Source organism: Sciurus vulgaris (genome assembly GCF_902686455.1).
Source record: "Sciurus vulgaris genome assembly, chromosome: 6".
In the NCBI taxonomy this organism is placed as follows: Eukaryota; Metazoa; Chordata; class Mammalia; order Rodentia; family Sciuridae; genus Sciurus; species Sciurus vulgaris.
The window spans coordinates 127,998,990-128,016,330 of record NC_136466.1 but is presented as its reverse complement, the minus strand read 5'-3'; the positions used below and the strand labels follow the sequence as shown (position 1 = coordinate 128,016,330).

Here is a 17,341-nt window from a genome sequence, read left to right as displayed (position 1 = left end):
GATTTGTTTTTTTTTTCCAAAGAGCTGAATTACAATAAAGTTATACTTTAATGATTCTGATTTGTCCTATTTAATTCATCAAACATTTCTTAAGGGCCCATGTGTACCAGGCACTGTGCCCAGCACTGTAAATACAGAGGGGGCTAAGTCATGATCACCGTCCTCGAAGTTCTCGGGCTAGCAGAAGATGAGGGGGAAGTCATAAATAAGAGGATACCTACTTCAGCTTCTGAAGAACATATAGCAAAACATTGCATTCACTTCCTCAGATCATATATGTTATAATGGACTTATATGTGAGATGTAATCATATATAAATAAAGAACACAGAATATGTAAAAAAGAGTATACAATAATAAAAAGACAAAAAACCCAATTCTGAAACAGACAGATGATTTGAATAGACATTTCACCATAGATATCTGAATGCAAATAAACACATGAGAAGAAGCTCAACATCATTACTTATCAGGGAAATGTAAATCAAAACCACAATGAAATACTCTTTCACACCCTGTAGAATAGCAATTATCAAAAAAATTTTAAAATAGTGGTAATGATGTAGGGAAATTAGAATCTTCATAGATTGTTGATAAGAATGTAATATTATCAGTCACTTTGGAAATCAGAAGTTCCTCAAAACACTAAACATATACTCACTATGCAATTACTCATATACCCAGTAATTCTATTCCTAGATATAGACCCAAGAGAAATAAAAACAGTCTTCATTATAAACTTGTACATGATTTGCATTTCTCTAATTACTAGAGATGTTGAACACTTTTTCATATATTTATTAATAGCCTGTATATCTTCTTCTTAAAGTGTCTGTCCAGTTCCTTGGCCCATTTATTGATTGGGTTCTTTGTATTTTTGGTGTAAAGTTTTGTAAGTTCTTTATAAATTTTGGAGATAAGTGCTCAATCTGAAGTGCGTGTGGAAAAGATTTTCTCCCACTCTGTGGGCTCTCTTTTCACATTATTGATTGTATCCTTTGCTGAGAAAAAGCTTTAAAATTAGCATACTACAGTAACACAGCCACATCAATGTTTATAGCAGCTCAATTCACAATAGGGAGATTGTGGAACCAACCTAGATGCCCGTCAACAGATGAATGGATAAAGAAACTGTGGTATATATACACAATGGAATATTATTCAGCCATAAATAAGAATATTATGATGTTATTTGCAGATAAATGGGTAGAATTAGAGAAAATTATGCTAAGTGAAATAGCCAATCCCAAAAAACCAAAGGCCAAATGTTTTCCCTGATAAGTGAATGATGATATATAATGGGGGGGCAGAGGTGGGGGATGAGAAAAGAATGGAGGAACTTTGTATTGTGTAGAGGGAAATGAGAGGCAGGGGGGATATGAAAAATGGTGGAATGAGGTGGACACCGTTGCCTGGTGTATATATATGATTACACAAATGGTATGAATCTAAATGGTGTACAACCAAAGAAACAAAATGATAAAAAAAATATTTTTTTAAAGCAGACCATTTTTCTAAAGCATTCTTTGAGATTTGAAAGACTCCTTGAATTGTAATGCTAAATGTTTGGATGTTTGGATTAAAGTTTATTAGCTTAGGTCAGTAAAGCTGATCACATCAAGTTAAAAAAAAAAAAATGACTATCACACTAAGTGAAATAAGTCAGTCCCAAAAAGTCAAAGGCCAAATGTTTTCTCTGATATGCAAAAGTTAATCCAAAATAAGGTGGGTAAGGAATAAAAGAAAGAGAAAGAAAAGGACAGAAAAGGGAGAAGGAAGTTCATCCAAATAGAGGAAAATTCAATAGAGTGGATGAAGGGAGTTAAGAAGGAGGAGGAGGAAGAACAGGAAAAGGGAAAATCAGTGGAATGGTTCTTACTGAACTTTCACATGTACATGCATGGATGTGACACAGTGGATCGTGGCACTGGGTGCATCCACAGTACACAAATTTTTAAAAACAATTAAATTGTAAATGGATAAAAGAGGGATTGGTGAAGTGGAGGGAAGGGAGCAGGAGGCAGGGAAGTGCTGAGGACTGAATTGGGATGGGTCGTGTTTCATGGTTTTGTGATCATGGCAGGGTATGTCCTGGTGTTGTATATAACTAAAAATATTTTTCAAATGGAAAAAATATTTGTCCATGAATGTTCACAGAGGCAGATTCATAATAACTAAAAAGTAGAAATAAGCCAAACATTCATCAACTGAAGAATGAAGAAATAAAATGATGTTTCTATACAGTGGAATATTATTTGTCAACAAAAGGAAATGTAGTGATACATGTTACAATATGAATTAACCTCAAAAACATTATGCTAAGTGAAAAAAGTCAGTCACAGAAGACTACACACTATATGATTCTATTTATCTGAAATGTCCGAACAGGCATATCTACAAAATGGTAGGTTAGAGGTTGCCTAACAAGAGTGACCACAAATAGGTGCAAGGCTTCTTTGCCATAATGAAAATGTTCTAGAATTAGATGATGGTGTTTCCGTATATTTACACAACTCTGCAAATATACTAAAGTCCATTGAAATGTGCACTTTAAATGGATGGACTTTATGGTATGCAAATCATATCATAAAGCTGTTCAAATCAATGTAAACTGAAGAATGGCAACCACAATCACATAAAAACAAGATTGTCAATGTTTCCTTTAAGAAATTTTTAGTAGGGACAGTCAATTAAAGTTTGACTTCTTTAAAGGTGCACTAAAATTACTCATCAAAACCAGAAGAAGGGTATCCCACTGCTTTTACTGAAAATGATTAAACTTTGATACCATAGTAAGATCTGGGAAAAGGAAACAGGGGTCTCAGAAGGGCTCCCTTGTAAGGTCATGGTTTCTGAAAAAGGAACCACTAGATCTGAAGTCATGAGGGTGTTGATTTCTTTATGAGAGAGAAGAAAGAATTAAGAAATGAAAGAAAGAAGGGGAGTGACCACTGGGTCTGAGGTCGAGGGTGCTAGCTCGACATCAGCAGACCTGACAGAACACAACCACAGGTATCACAGTAGAGACCACATCCTCAGCCTAGAAAAGGCATATTCCAGATGGTTCCTCCAGGCACTGAAGTTGATTCTTTTTAGAGCGAGACATTCTTCAATACTGAAACAAAATACTCATTTCTCCCATTTTCCTTCTCAGCTAAATCTGGAAAGAAGGAGGGAGGGAGGACAGAAATGAGAAAGAGGGAGGGATGAAAACTCAACATACCTTCGATATCTAGAGTTGTGACAGTAAACAACCAGGGGACACACAACAGGAGGGCTGAAAAGGACCAGCAGTCCCTATGCCACCATCCCATGACCCGTGCCTGCGGCAACTCCAGGTGGAAGCACAATAAACCATTACCTACAAAGCAGGGGAGGGAAATAGAGGCAAGAGCTTAAGTGTACGTTAAGTCTCCCCCTGACCTCCTCTTGCACTTGACCTACTAATTGTTATATAACCTAAGGAGATAAATAGGGAAAAAATTGATTAATGACCAATTTAAGGATTTTTTTTAAAGCTCTGATTTTTAAGTCATTAAAAAAAAGTATCATTCTTGGATACTGAAGTTAATATTGCTGCTGATGGAAAAGACCTTAAAATCTTAGCTGGGACATTTTAAAGTCCCTTCTGGTGTACTGCATTCTGATGGGAACACAGCTCCCTGACCACCCCCACCCCTCTGTGGAGTTTCCATGCTCTCCCTTGGCAGCGTGACCACTGGCCACCATCACTGGCTGCTCTCACTTGGGTTTCATTTTCTAATGTAAACTTCGAAATTTCAAAGAAAGAGAAGGAAGGAAACCACATCCTTTGTACTCTTCTATATAAGATAGAGGCAGTCGAGAGCTGATAACAGATTTTCGTGTTGATTGATGTGGGACACCTGCCACAATGAGCAACTCCCATACCTTTCTCGCAACTTCTCTCTCAATTGTCACCTTTCTCCTGCTAATTTCTGAAGGTAAGATTGATTCTTGTCATTTCCATCATAACCATTAAGCTAAATGAAGCAGAGAGCCTTTGATAATATTACCTAATATATTATGCTGAGAAAAATAATTCCCCCAAGTTCTTAATGTTTAGCATTCTTGTGTGTGTGGGTGCATGTGTGTATTCTAAATATTTCTTTATTTTGAAGAAAAAAATTATTTCCTCTTTATAATTTCTTTTAAAAAAATGAGACAGACCCACTAATGTTTATTGCTGCCAATTTATAGTTTGGAAATTGCCAAAACTGACAATGTAAAAATGAGCAAACAACTAAACAAAATACTCTAGAATTAGGAAAACAAGTTGTGTCTTTTGGGAAAAGAATAGTGGTACATTAGACAGTTCAGCCTTTCTGCAGAAAAAGCACAGATTAGTCTTAAAGACAATTAAGACAAAGCTGCCCTACACACAGAGGTGAATCAGGACTGATTAGAATTTGGTAGTTATTTCTCTAGACTAGTCTCCAAGGTAAGAGATCAGGATGTTGGGAAAGTTCTTGCATCAGCTGTTCTGGAGAGCTGCAGTGTTCTATTTAGTACACCTCTTTGGTAATCAATATTAATGGTTTTGCATGAGTTCCACACACATTGGTGGTAATGCTGTAAAAAGTATAGTGTTGTCACTGAAAGGCTAATTGCTCCTGAGTAGTTCTGTTGCCAAAAGCTCAGTCCTTGTCCCTGATACCAATTCAATTACAACAACACAGTTTTGAGAAAAAGAAGTTTTATTGCTTTGCTAGCAAAGAAGAAGCACAAGGGACTCCTGTCCCAGACTGTGATTCTCCCCATCAGGAGGAACGGGGATTTTAAAGGAGCTCTTCAGAGGCTACATTCAGGGTGTGCCCTGACAGGGGGTCCCAGGACCACCTGATGGTGTGTTAACATTCACTTGTTAATCTGGGAGATATTCACTTCCTCGATCCCCAGGCAGATATCTCCTTCCTGTGGAGCACAGATAACTCAAGGTCATCTTGTTCCCCACCCACAGGTTAGGGAGGGGGAGAGGAAGAACAGGAAAAGCAAAACAAGTCCCTTTTGAAAACAAGCCTCAGCGCTATACTCAGAAGGTGAAGTGGACCACTGGTAGAGTTCTAGATGTTCTCTGAGGAACCGAAGTGAGGACTACCCCAGGGCCATTGGCAAATATGGAGGCAGCCAGTTTTACCCCAAAGTCCATCAGCTTCTGGAGGAAGATATGGGGAGGAGGGGCTCATGTAACAACCTGAATGCCAGGAATTCCCAGAGAAGTTCTCTGGTTTATCTTACACCTAAAAATGGAAAGAAAAAAAAAAAAAAAATCAAAGATAGCATAGTTGCAGAACATTTGGGACCACACAGTAGGCATATTAAAAGAATGGGATAGTATGACCACACTCATGTTGCATGTTTTAAGCATGCAACAGTGAAAGCAGGACAGATTTTTTTGAATCCATTTCTTTTCTTCAAAGGAAATAACAGAAGCAACTTTCTCTACTCCACTCTGTTTCCTGTGTTTACAGAGCATAGTATTGTGTGCCTGTAGAGGGAACAGATACAGCAGAGCAAACCAGTGGTCTCAACCCTCCTACACATTAGAACAATCTGAAGGGTTTTTTAAAAATATTGACTTCAGGGGCTGGGGCTGGGGCTCAGTGGTGGAGCACTTGACTCGCACATGTGAAGCACTGGGTTCAATCCTCAGCACCACATAGAAAAAAAATAAATAAATGGATAAAGATATGTCCATCTACAACTAAAAAAATATTTTAAAAAAATACTGACTTCATACCTGCAGTCTCATAAATTCTAATTTAATTCATTCTGAGAGGACAGAGATTCCAGTATTTTAAAACTTCCCACCTACTTTAACCCCCACCCCATATCCTTCTAAGAATTGGTGGTTGCAGAAGAGGATATACAGTCGATCAACAAATATATGAAAAAGTGTTCATTATCTTTAGCAAGTAGAGAAATGCAAATTCAAACTACACTGAGATTTCATCTCACTCCAGTCAGAATGGCAATTATCAAGAATACAAGCAACAATAAATGTTGGTGAGGCTGTGGGGGAAAGGTACACTCATACATTGCTGGTGGGACTGCAAATTGATACAACCACTATAGAAAGCAGTATGGAGATTCCTCAGAAAACTTGAAATGGAACCACCATTTGACCCAGTTATCCCACTCCTCAGTTTACGACCAAAGGACTTAAAATCAGCATACTACAGTGATGTAGTCACATCAATGTTTACAGTAGCTCAGTTCACAATAGCCAAGCTATGAAACCAACCTAGATGTTCCTCAACATATGAATGAATAAAGAAAATATGGTATATATATATATATACACACACCATGGAATATTACTCAACCTTAAAGAAGACTGAAATTATGGCATTTGTCAGTAAATGGATGGAGCTGGAGAATAGCATGCTAAGTGAAATAAGCCAATCCCAAAGAACCAAAGGCCAAATGTTTTCTCTGATATGCAGATCCTAATTCACAATGGGGGTGGTACCTAGGAAAGAATAGAAGTACTTTGGATTAGACAGAGGGGAGTGAAAAGAGGGGAGGGGGTACGGGAGTAGGAAAGATAGTAGAGTGAATCAGACATTATGACCCTATGATTTCTAATTACAAGACCAGTGTGATCCTACATCATGTACAACCACAAGAATAGGAAACTATACTCCATGTAGGTATGATATGCCAAAATGCATTCTAATGTCAAGTATAACTAATTAGAACAAATGAAAGATTTTTTTAAAAAGAATGGGTGGCTATAGATATGACATGTTTCTGAGGCTGGTATATGTGTCACCAAACAATCACAGAATTTTTCAAAGGGGAGTATTTATTGAGTTTGTGATTTTTGCAGCCCAGAAAATCCAAAAGTGCACCTCTGAAATCTATATCTGACTCACCCTAGGGAAATAAAGGGAATGTGATTGAAGTTCTTCTGAAGCTCCCTCATCCTCTTATTTCTAAAGCTTAGAATTTTGGCTTCCTGTTTTCCCTGTGGAAAACAGAGGCCTGTGGGCATTCCTTTTCCCTTACCTTCACTCTCATCAAGCCTTATGGAAAGTTTCTGTCTATCATTGTTACCTTTCTGTGAATTTGGCAGTGAATCAACTTTAGTTACGGAATAAGAGGCACTGTGCTTTATTCAAGAAAATCCGAGTCTCAGCCAACAGTTAGGAGAAATATTTTAGAATTCAAGAACATCTGGTGTAGAAAGTGGAGAGCCAAGAGTATGTCACAAAGACACAAGGTCCTCTGGACCAGCGTGTATGATTTGCCTTGTGTTTAGGTCTCGTCCTTCTGTAACAATGGGTCTTTACTCCTAACCTACCATTATGGAAATTTTACTAAGGCAGAATTTTTTACTTGTGGCATTTCTCCTCCTTTCCCCTTGCCTCATTGGAAAGATCTTAGATTAAACCATGTGAGTTGGTCTTGAGATTGAAGAGGATCCCTAAGTATAATAGATGTTATTCTCTCAACCCATGAATGAGCGCAGTACAATTCAATATCCAAAAGTCTCACAGTGACCAAAGACCATGGCTAAAAGGTGGTGATATGAGGTTGTATGCTGTGGGTCGAAAAGGGAAGTCCTCAGGTTTCTGAAAGCGCCCCCTGCTTCCCCAAACTAATACTCAGCCCGCAGGTCAACATCACCACTAGCATTTTCTATAGCAACTGTTGCTGGAATAGACCAAAACCTAGCTCTTTGCCCTCTTCAAGGCCTGAGGTTCAAGGTTGGTAATAGATTTCCAACCTGTGATCCCTGGAACACCAACGGCACGGCTTCTGGGGCCATAACAGCAGAGAACTCTCAGATAGTTCAACAGGACAGGATTTATAGTCAGATGTCTGCAGGTCTACATGGAGAAAATCCAGAGGGCAAATGCCCTCATACGTGCTTTCTCTCCAAGTGGGAAAAGTATGACTGGTCTCAGAAACACAGCTTTATGAAGAGCTCTTTGGGATAGGCATGGATCTGATTTGCCTTTTTCTTTTGAACAGATGGCTGTGTAAGAATTATTGGAGGAAACGAAGTAACTCCTCATTCAAGACCTTACATGGTCCTACTTAAACTTGACAAAAACAACATCTGTGCTGGCTCTTTGATTGCAAAAGATTGGGTGTTGACTGCAGCCCACTGTACACTGTAAGTGCTCAAGTTTTAAAACACATTTGTGCAGATATTCTAATTTGGATAAACAATAAAAATCTCACTAAGCCATAGGAGATTCACATATATTTTCATATCACATAAGTCTTTGGGTGTTTGCTTTAGCCCTAAAGGAAAATTGAGCCCAGACTTTCCACAAAGAATCAAGTCAATGCACAAACAGTATCCACAAACTCTTTCTGAAGGTGTCCACTATAGCCACTGGGTACAGGTACTGCAAAACATTAACCACGGCAGGGAAGGGTTGAAGTTCCAGTGCCCAAGGGCCTGCACAGAATCATCAAGTAAAGAAAATCTGTTTCCAACACCTTCCTGGTTCCCTCAGGGACCCTCTCATTCCTTCAGCCATCCCTTAGCCCTTGTCAGCTACTACCTTGAAACCTCTTCTCAGGCCTCCTCCTCTCTCCACTCTCCAAACCAAGCCTCTAAACCTGGCTGTATAATATGAGAGTCACATGGAGCTGTGCAAACTTAAATTAATTGAAGCTGAAGATAATTGCAAATTTACTTCCTCGGTCCCACCCTAACCACATTTCAAGTCCTCATCTGCCACGTGTGGCTATTGGCTACCATCCAGGTCCATGCAGATTTACAAATATTTCACCATCTCCAATGAAAAGCACAGTTCTAATGTCTTAAGTGAGACCAATCCCAGCTGACGGGATAGGAAAAGGATAGTGTGAATATCAGTGGGCATGATTTATAACAGATGTGAATGATAAGAGCATTAAGCATTAATACTTAAGAGAGTATTTTGATTTTTGTTAACCAAAATGAAACTCGGGCCCCTCGTTCAGATCACCATCCCTGCAATATACACCTGCTCAGCACCATTCAAACAGGGGCCTTTGCAGAGCCATCTGCTACTAGAAGTTGTTCTATTTATGATGAGTTCATTTTTCTTTTATAAAGATCCTTCCATGCATTAATCTACAACTATTCAGTGCCTTTTGCTTCTGTCACAGGATTACTGAAATTTTTCCTTTCTTGTAATGTGCAGGCTAATTCTCCAACACAGCTAAACAGGGTGAGGGGAGAGGGCAGATTAGAACACAATTTAGCTGTCCTGTCGTGGAATGCTCATTTGTTTTCAATGAACCTAGTTCAGCTTTTTATAAATAAGCTGATGGATGATGAAGACTGCCATGGTTTGATCCAGTTTGTTCCCCAAAGTTTTGGGTGCTGGAAACTTGGTCCCCAAAGTAACCATATTGAGAGGTGGTGGGACTCTTAAGAGGTTCTTAGGTGATAGGGTTTCCACCCTCATGAAGAGATTAATGCCGCCTTAGAGTGGTTTACTTACCATGAGAGCAGTTATTACACAGCAGGTTCAGCTTCCTCGACTCACTTTCTTGCTTCCTCCACTCTATACCTACTCTTCCACACTCAAGCACATCTGCACATGCCTGCTTTCTCCCACTTTCCTGCCATGAGTTGACATGGCATGAGGCCCTCATCAGAAGCCAAGCCAATGCCAGCACCATGCTCTTGGACTCCAAAACTGTGAGTCAAAGGAAACCTCTTTTCTTTATAAGTCAACCAGCTGCAGGTGTTTCATTACAGCAACATAAAACTAAGATGACAATGGATTCATAAACATCTTACTTTTAACTGTTTAAAGCACACCTTTTCTTTTGAGCCAAAAAGTATCTCCACAAGAAGTATATTTACAAATGATACAATGAAATTGGTGAACATATAATATGCTCTGGTCCTGATTAAAGACTAAACCCAGTAAATAGTGTTGTTTCTATTCTAGGACCAAAAGTTCTCAGGTCATTGTTGGGGCTCACTCAATTACCAAGAATGAGCCAGAAAAACAGTTAATGTATGTCAAGAAAGAATTTCCCTACCCATGCTATGATCAAGAGACACATGAGGGTGATCTTAAACTTCTACAGGTATGTACCTTTGAACGTGTTCTTTCATTATATAACTGCCTTCAATCTGGCCACCTTCATAAAAGCCTTTCCTCAGTGCCTCTACTGTACAATATCATGCAAGGGGATCACAGTGAGTTGGGCTAGAATTTAAGTTTAAAAAGTCAATTTTGTCAGGTACAGTAGCACATGCCCATAATCCTAGCAGCTGGGGAAGCTGAGGCAGAAGGATCACAAGTTCAAGGTCATCCTCAGTAATTTAGCAAGGCCTTAAGGAACTTACTGAGATCCTCTCTCAAAATTAAAAATAAAAAGGGTTGGGGATGTGACTCAATGGTAAATCATCCCTGGGTCCAATCCTTGGTACCAAAAAAAAAAAAAAAAAGGCAATGTTTATCTCATTCTATTAACTCATTATGCTTTGCATTCAACAGCTGAAGAAACAAGCAACAATTAACAAAAATGTGGCTATTCTTCAACTACCTAAAATGGGGGTTGATGTGGAACCAGGCACCATGTGTCGAGTTGCAGGGTGGGGTATGGTTCGCAATAAGTCACCTCCCTCTGATACTTTGAGAGAAGTCAATGTCACCATCATAGACAGAAAAATCTGCAATGATAAAAAGCACTATGATTTTAAACCTGTGATTGGAATGAACATGATTTGTGCTGGAAGCCTCCGTGGTGGAAAAGATTCATGCGATGTAAGTAAAATAAGATCCCACATGTTAGCTATCAAGCAAGGCTTGCTTTGTCTTGTCACAACTTCTACAGGGTTTTAGTGCTTTTTCAAAGAGTTTGATAAAACCCCAGTGAAATAAATTAATGTTCTCAGTTTAAATGAGTCATTGAAAATAAGAATTTCACAGCTAGTGCCTGGTTGACCTACAACATCTTCCTGATTTTGTATCAAAACCCACTAAGAAGAATGCTTTTTTTCTCATTTTTTCATATTACCCTAAATAGATCTAAAGTTGGGATATACACAACTGAGGAGAGCTTAAATCAGGACTCTTCAAGAGCCTTCAGTCTCCTCTCCCTCCTCAGTACCACCCCAAAAGTTCCTCTGTCATTTAACCTGAGCATCCTTGAAAGTCTATCATTCCCCAGCCTGTCTGAGGACTCGGACTAAACCCCAGAGCTTCTTAGAACTGAGCAAATCCCCAGCAAACAACTTCCAAGTCTGACCCACACCAGAAAAAATGTAAGCTTCTCTCCCAGGGTCCTCTGAGAAAAAGAGGGACAGAGCTCTCCTTAAAGACAGGAACAGAAAAAAATACTTTCCAGATTTTTAAGCTCTAAGTACCAGTTTGTCATTTCCCACTTTTTACCCAGACCCTATGAAGTCTCATCAGAAGTGTGCACAGTGCATGACTGCAGAGTTATCAGAGACTGAGGATCAGGGGTCTCTGTCCCTCCCGGCTGCCATAGCCTGCCTTCAGGAGCAAGGGTAGCCAAATCCCAGCGAAAGGTTGCATTTGTCTTTAGTGCTCTTCTGTGCTCTCTTCTTTACCCTCCCTCCCACATACTCCCAAATACTCCCCTTTGGGCACCCAGGAACCCAGACTTCCTACTTTGGGATCCTGAGGCCACAGCAGCATCACCAAGTGCTAGTCCCCTCCTCCCAGCCACTCTCTGCCACTGGCACTAAGCCATCCTGTCCTACTCTCTCAATGCCCTGGACTGCTTGTTGATAAGTTAAGCATAAAAGACTAATTCTGAAAATTTCAGGTGTTAATAACAGGCAGGGGAAATCAATCCATTTAGGGAGTAATCCAGTTTCTCAGATGGTTCCTTATGTTATACATTCATAAATCCAAGTTTCCAAGAAAGGAGTTACTTTGTCTTTGTTTCTTTGTGAAGACAGTTGTCTTCTAGAGAACCAGAAAACATAGCTTTTATTTTTTGCCTTATTGTATCATTTGCATTTGAAAATTGTATCCCTTGAGTCACTAAGCTTTTAGGGGAAATGACAAACAGGAGGGTGGCCTTTCTGGAAGTAGAGAATCAATCTCAGAATTTCCATTTTCATTGGTCTATAAATAAACCAAGTGAGACAGTTTTAAAATATTAAAATATTTCTAAGCATTTTGATTTTTTAAGCACCAATTTTCAGTTGTCAAAGTTGTTCTTAACTCTATAATAAATGCTGTAGAATTTCCTCCATTCCTCTAGTCATGTTCCACACTGACCCCACTCCCAACCCCTCTTGTCTTCCCCCAGGGAGATTCTGGAAGCCCTTTGCTATGCAACGGCATTTTCAGAGGCACCACTGCCTTTGGCCTTCAGGGGAGATGTGGAGACCCTCAAGGGCCTGGCGTCTACACTCTTCTCTCACAGAAACACCTCAAATGGATAATTAAGACTATTAAGGGAGAAGTTTAAGTGATCATAATTCATTTTACTTGCTGTCCCTTTTTACTCATATTGCAAATAAAATCAATTTGTATGACTATTTCTCTCCCACAATGTTAATGAGCAGACCTCTGGATGCGAAGTGAAAGAGTCATAAGGCAACCTCTGGGCTGATACAAGGGGGAGGTTGGGCAAGTGTTTCCAGCATTAGCCCCATGTCAAGGGACATGGGAATTTCTCCCTGAATTACTCACTTTACTATCTCAGTGGGACCCAGCAGGAGTGACACTAAGACCAGGTCTGTCTAATAACAAGTGCAGTAAAGGACTCAGTAATTCTGCAGGACAGAGACAGTCTAGAGCATTCAGGTAAAAAGAAAGCAAGTCTGCCATTCAAAGGCCACTGCTCCACACCATACCTGCTCCTTTTCTTTACATGTAAGATCTTGAATCTACAGGACAAACAGAAGTACGAAAGGACATGCAGTATTTTCAAAAGGCAGATAAGGAATAGAAATTTAAATTCTAGGAAATACACATGTCCAACCAAGAAAATTACACAACAGAAAGTCAACCTCTTTTCTCAGTAGTATGCATTTTAGTCTTGGATTACCTAGGTTGTTTCTTGATTCTCCTTGTACTTGAACCTGAGTAGGTCTAATCAATATGGTGGTTACAGTGGCTGCCATTCCACAGCAGGGAGTAAGTGCTGAACTGCAGCCAGCAAGTTTTCTTGGAAAAAAAAACACGATGTTTATTCATCATTTTGAATTAAGTAGACCATGATCATCCCAGCAGCAACTTCAGGATGGGATCATGTGAAGATTCTTTCCATTTCCATCAGATCCTTTATATTTATATATGTACACATGTATATGTACACACAAAAACATACAAGCACATATACATACATTCACAACATAGGTCCAAACCAAGAACATATAGCAACAATATGAGACCACCTCTTAAAACAAAGGAAGGAACATAACTTAGACTAAAATACTAGTCACTGATTTTCAATTATGGCTGCCAATCAGACTCACTAAACTCTAAAATTACTAATTATCACTAGAGAATGACTTAATTGATGGGATCCAGGACATATTTTTTTGTCTTTTATTTTTCCTTTTGGTACCAGGGTTTGAACCCAGGAGTGTTTAACCACTGAGCTATATCCCCAGCCCTTTTAACTTTTTATTTTGAGACAGGGTCTCACTAAGTTGCTTAGGGCCTCACCAAATTACTGAGACTAGCTTTGAACTTTTGATCCTCCTGCCTCAATCTCTAGAGTTGCTGGGATTACAGGCATGTGCCACCACACCCAGCACATAGTATTCTTCATATAAGCTCCTCAATGATACTAATATGCAGCCAAGGATGAGAATGTCTAATTTCTTAGAAGTCATCAGATCCAAGGTCCTATTCTTGCTGACGCTATAACAATTCAAGGTCAGATCATTGGCTTATGGCACAGCCAAGGCAAGAATAAGTCTCCTAACTTCAGGTCCTAGGCTCAGAACTCCAGAAGTTGAGGTCAGGGTTTAAGTAATGGAGTGTCATTGAGAGTTTACGAGCAGGGGACTGACAGCATTAGTATGGTACTTTTAGAAGTTTTAACCTAGCAGTGGGAACAGGAGACTCCATCAGAGGCAATTACAACAGACTTTGTGGAGAGTGGTGACTTGAATCATGGTCTGTCCAACTGCCTCCTGGCTGCACTACACTGGAAACTTCCTGTGCAAAGGAGCAGATCAAGATGGTGCATTGCTATGGTGACACCCAGCCCAAGGAGGCTCTGTGCAAAGGTGCAGAGCTGTATCAGTCTGGATCTTGAGCTCAGGCACAAACTCCCAGGGATAGGGAATTCTGAGCATAACAAGATAACCCTAAAGTCTCTCCAGTCCTATGTCCTTCAGATTTCCTGCTTTGCTGAAACTTTCCCATAAATAACCTTTTGATGAGAAAATCTATATAATAAACATACTGTACTAGCTCTGGGTCATTATTTCTCCATCAGAGGTTAGTGTCCCACCTTGCCCCAGCCTTTTCTCTCTCTATGTGTGTCTGTTTGTCTTTTTTCAATCCCCCATTGCCCCTTACTGGCATTTTCTGAATTGATGGCCTCAGCTAAGAGATGGGGACACGGCAAGACAGGCGAGCAGGTATTCCGACTTGACAAGGTGAAATGAACAAGAGCAAGGGGTAAACCAAGGAAGAACGGAGCAGAAAACTCAAGAGGCTGGGTGATCAGAAGATGAAACCATTCAGAGGGTGCTATGGTTTGAATGTCCCCAAAATTCATATGTTGGAAATCTCCAATTCAACTGGGTTGGGAGCTATGGCCTAATAAAAGGTGATTGGATAATCATACAAAGGCCCTTACCAGATGGCAGTGCCATGAATTTGGACCTCCCAGCCCCCAAAACCATAAGTTAGATGAACTTCTATTGTTTATAAGTTATCCAGTTTCTTGTATTCTGTTATAGCAGCAGAAACCAGACTAAGACATGGAGAAAAAGGAAATGCTACAGAAGAGCTATTTTAAAGGAAACAATATGCACACTTAATATAACACATAGCTTGTAGGAGAATTTTAATAAGAGTTTTTCAAGTAAGTGAGTTATGTTTTCAATGAATTGAGTTTGAGCTAAAGATGGAAAGGGATCTCCAAAGGGAAATATCTAGAGGCAATAAGAAATATGAGGTTGGAACTTAATGGAAAAGTCAGGTAGAAAAGAACAAAGTTTTGCTATAGATATTATTCTGACTTCAGCAGTGAAAATAGATCTTTAAAAAGGAAGAGATAAAGAGAAGGAAGAGAGGGAGGAAGTGGGGGAAGAGGAGAGAAGAGAAGGAAGGAGGGAGAAGGAAGCAGAGAGAAGAGATCAAGATGATCTCTAGGAGATTCGAAGGAAGAAGCAGGGCTAATAAAGTAGCCAGAGAGAGGTCAGAGGGGCTGGTATTTACACTGGGAAGAGCACCTCATCTAATTGGATACTCATAACAATCACATGGAGAAGAAAAGTCAGTATCACTACCTCACTTAAAATGGAAGAAACTGCATTTAGGAGGGGCTGGATTACTGGCAGCACTTCCACATGGAGGCCATCCCATCAGCTGCAGCAGATAACACCCGGGTCTGGTCTGGACTCAAAGCCAGGTGCAGCACTCTGCCTCTGTGACCTGGGGGAAGAAGAACAGTTCATATTCTACGTGTCTGGGGCTGTTGCTAAAGACTGTAGGCAGCCTCAGGTGGGGTCATACATTCCACCATTCAGAGCTGGCTCCTGCCAAGGCATGCTAGGAAACACCAGCCAGGTCTGACTCAGAGGTAGCTCCAAGTGTCTAAGGTTTTGACAAGCATTTCTCCTCTAGTGGTCCTCCCTGGTTATCAGTGTCCTGTGGCTACCATAATGAATGGCCACAAACTGTGTGGCTGAGAACAAGAGAAACTGATCCTCTCACAGTCTGGAGATGGAAAGTCTGACAGACAGGGGTCAGCAGGCTGCACTCCCTCAAGGGCTGGAAGGCAGCTTCTGTGCCTTGGCATTCTTAGTTTCTGGCAGCCGTTGGCAATCCCTGATTTGTGGCCACATTGCTCCAGTCTCTGCCTCCGAGTTCATGTCATTCTTCTTCTGTGTGTCTGTCCTCTATTTCTCTTATAAGAACACTTATTATTTGATTTAGGGTCCACCTGTATAATCTAGGATGAACTCACAGTAATTACATCTATCTACTTACTGGATAGTTTGGAAATGCCATCTTTATCTAAGATGAAGATCCTCTTTTAGTGCTTACCTCCCAAGTTCTAAGAATACTGTCACTAGAAGCCTTGAAATGTTGTTTTTTTTCATGTAGTTGTGGTCATAAATGAGACAACATACTGGCACATTTGCTATGGATTGCAGAAACCAAAGGCCAGGTCTCACCCTGAACTAGAAACTGACTACTCCTGTTTGAAAGCTCAGGAGTTACAATTATTTTGTAGGTAGGAACAATTATAAATTATCTTTCTCCTGTAGGCAGGTGAGTGGGGCCTCTTTAAAATTACCCCCTAGAGAATCATGACTGTGGTTAACAGGGTGAGGCTTAGTAAAGGCGTGAATAACTTTTTTCCTCCCTGACCACAACCCACAGTCAGAATTACATTACATGCAGCAATCCTACATATGTGTATATTTAATGCACATCTAAAACAAAAGTTTCACAAACCAACACCTATTTTTCTACTTTTTTCCATTCTGTTTATATTATCATATTCTATTTTATAGTATTCTTTTTCATTTTTTGATTCTGGCATTATTACATTCATAGTCCAGTGATTCACAACCCCCTAGCTTAGAAGTCCCTGATCCAGGTCTCACTCATGGACTCAAGATGAAAATACACGGAAATTAAACGCCAGAGAAGTTCCACGCCAGAAGGATGTGATTCTTAGAGTGGTTCATGGAACAAGTTCCTCAGGATGCTCCCCAATTTTATTTGTAAAAAATACCAGAACCTCCTCTGAAAGAATCATAGTACATATGATATACCCAAGACTTTGAGACATCCTTAGGAAAGAAGTTTTCTCGTTTAACCCAGAATTCCAAACTCATCTGACTATGTGCATGTTTGTGTAACAATCATTCTGCGAGACACTTTTGGGAAATATTCCATGTAAAAAGAAGAACCAGGTTAGGCATGAAAATTAGTGACTCAGAACTCAAAAGTAATCACATATTCAACCACCACCAATGCTTTAGGAGAAGAAAAGGTTAAACAAACTATTTGGAGTTCTTTCTGATATTAGTAAAAGAAATCTCAAGGAGTTAAAACTAACATACTCAACAGTTTGTTAAAGCCAAAAAAAAAAAAAAAAAAAAAAAAACAAGGAAATGCACCTGTATGTAATTTTTATTCCAAGAATAGGCAAATTGATTCAAGGATCTATCCCATACT

General features: G+C 39.8%; 2 protein-coding genes across 4 annotated transcripts in view; one reads left to right on the top strand and one right to left on the bottom strand.

The window, feature by feature from the left end:
- Positions 1–3,828: 3,828 nt before the first annotated feature.
- On the top strand, positions 3,829–12,499 carry GZMA (granzyme A). The gene is made up of 5 exons (XM_079145287.1): positions 3,829–3,961; positions 7,998–8,142; positions 9,926–10,067; positions 10,481–10,750; positions 12,270–12,499. The coding sequence occupies exons 1-5, from the start codon at positions 3,892–3,894 to the stop codon at positions 12,429–12,431; spliced, it is 789 nt and encodes a 262-aa protein (XP_079001413.1). The 5' UTR covers positions 3,829–3,891; the 3' UTR covers positions 12,432–12,499.
- Positions 4,646–17,341, bottom strand: part of CDC20B (cell division cycle 20B) — a 62,946-nt gene continuing 50,250 nt past the window's right edge. For 2 of the 3 annotated variants that reach the window (XM_079145277.1, XM_079145279.1), the window contains exon 12: positions 15,037–15,583. In XM_079145277.1, coding sequence (XP_079001403.1) covers positions 15,480–15,583 — 104 coding nt within the window. In that variant the 3' untranslated portion in view covers positions 15,037–15,479. Of the gene's footprint in view, positions 5,258–15,036; positions 15,584–17,341 lie in introns of those variants that run through there. The other variant, XM_079145278.1, reaches the window with a different exon arrangement.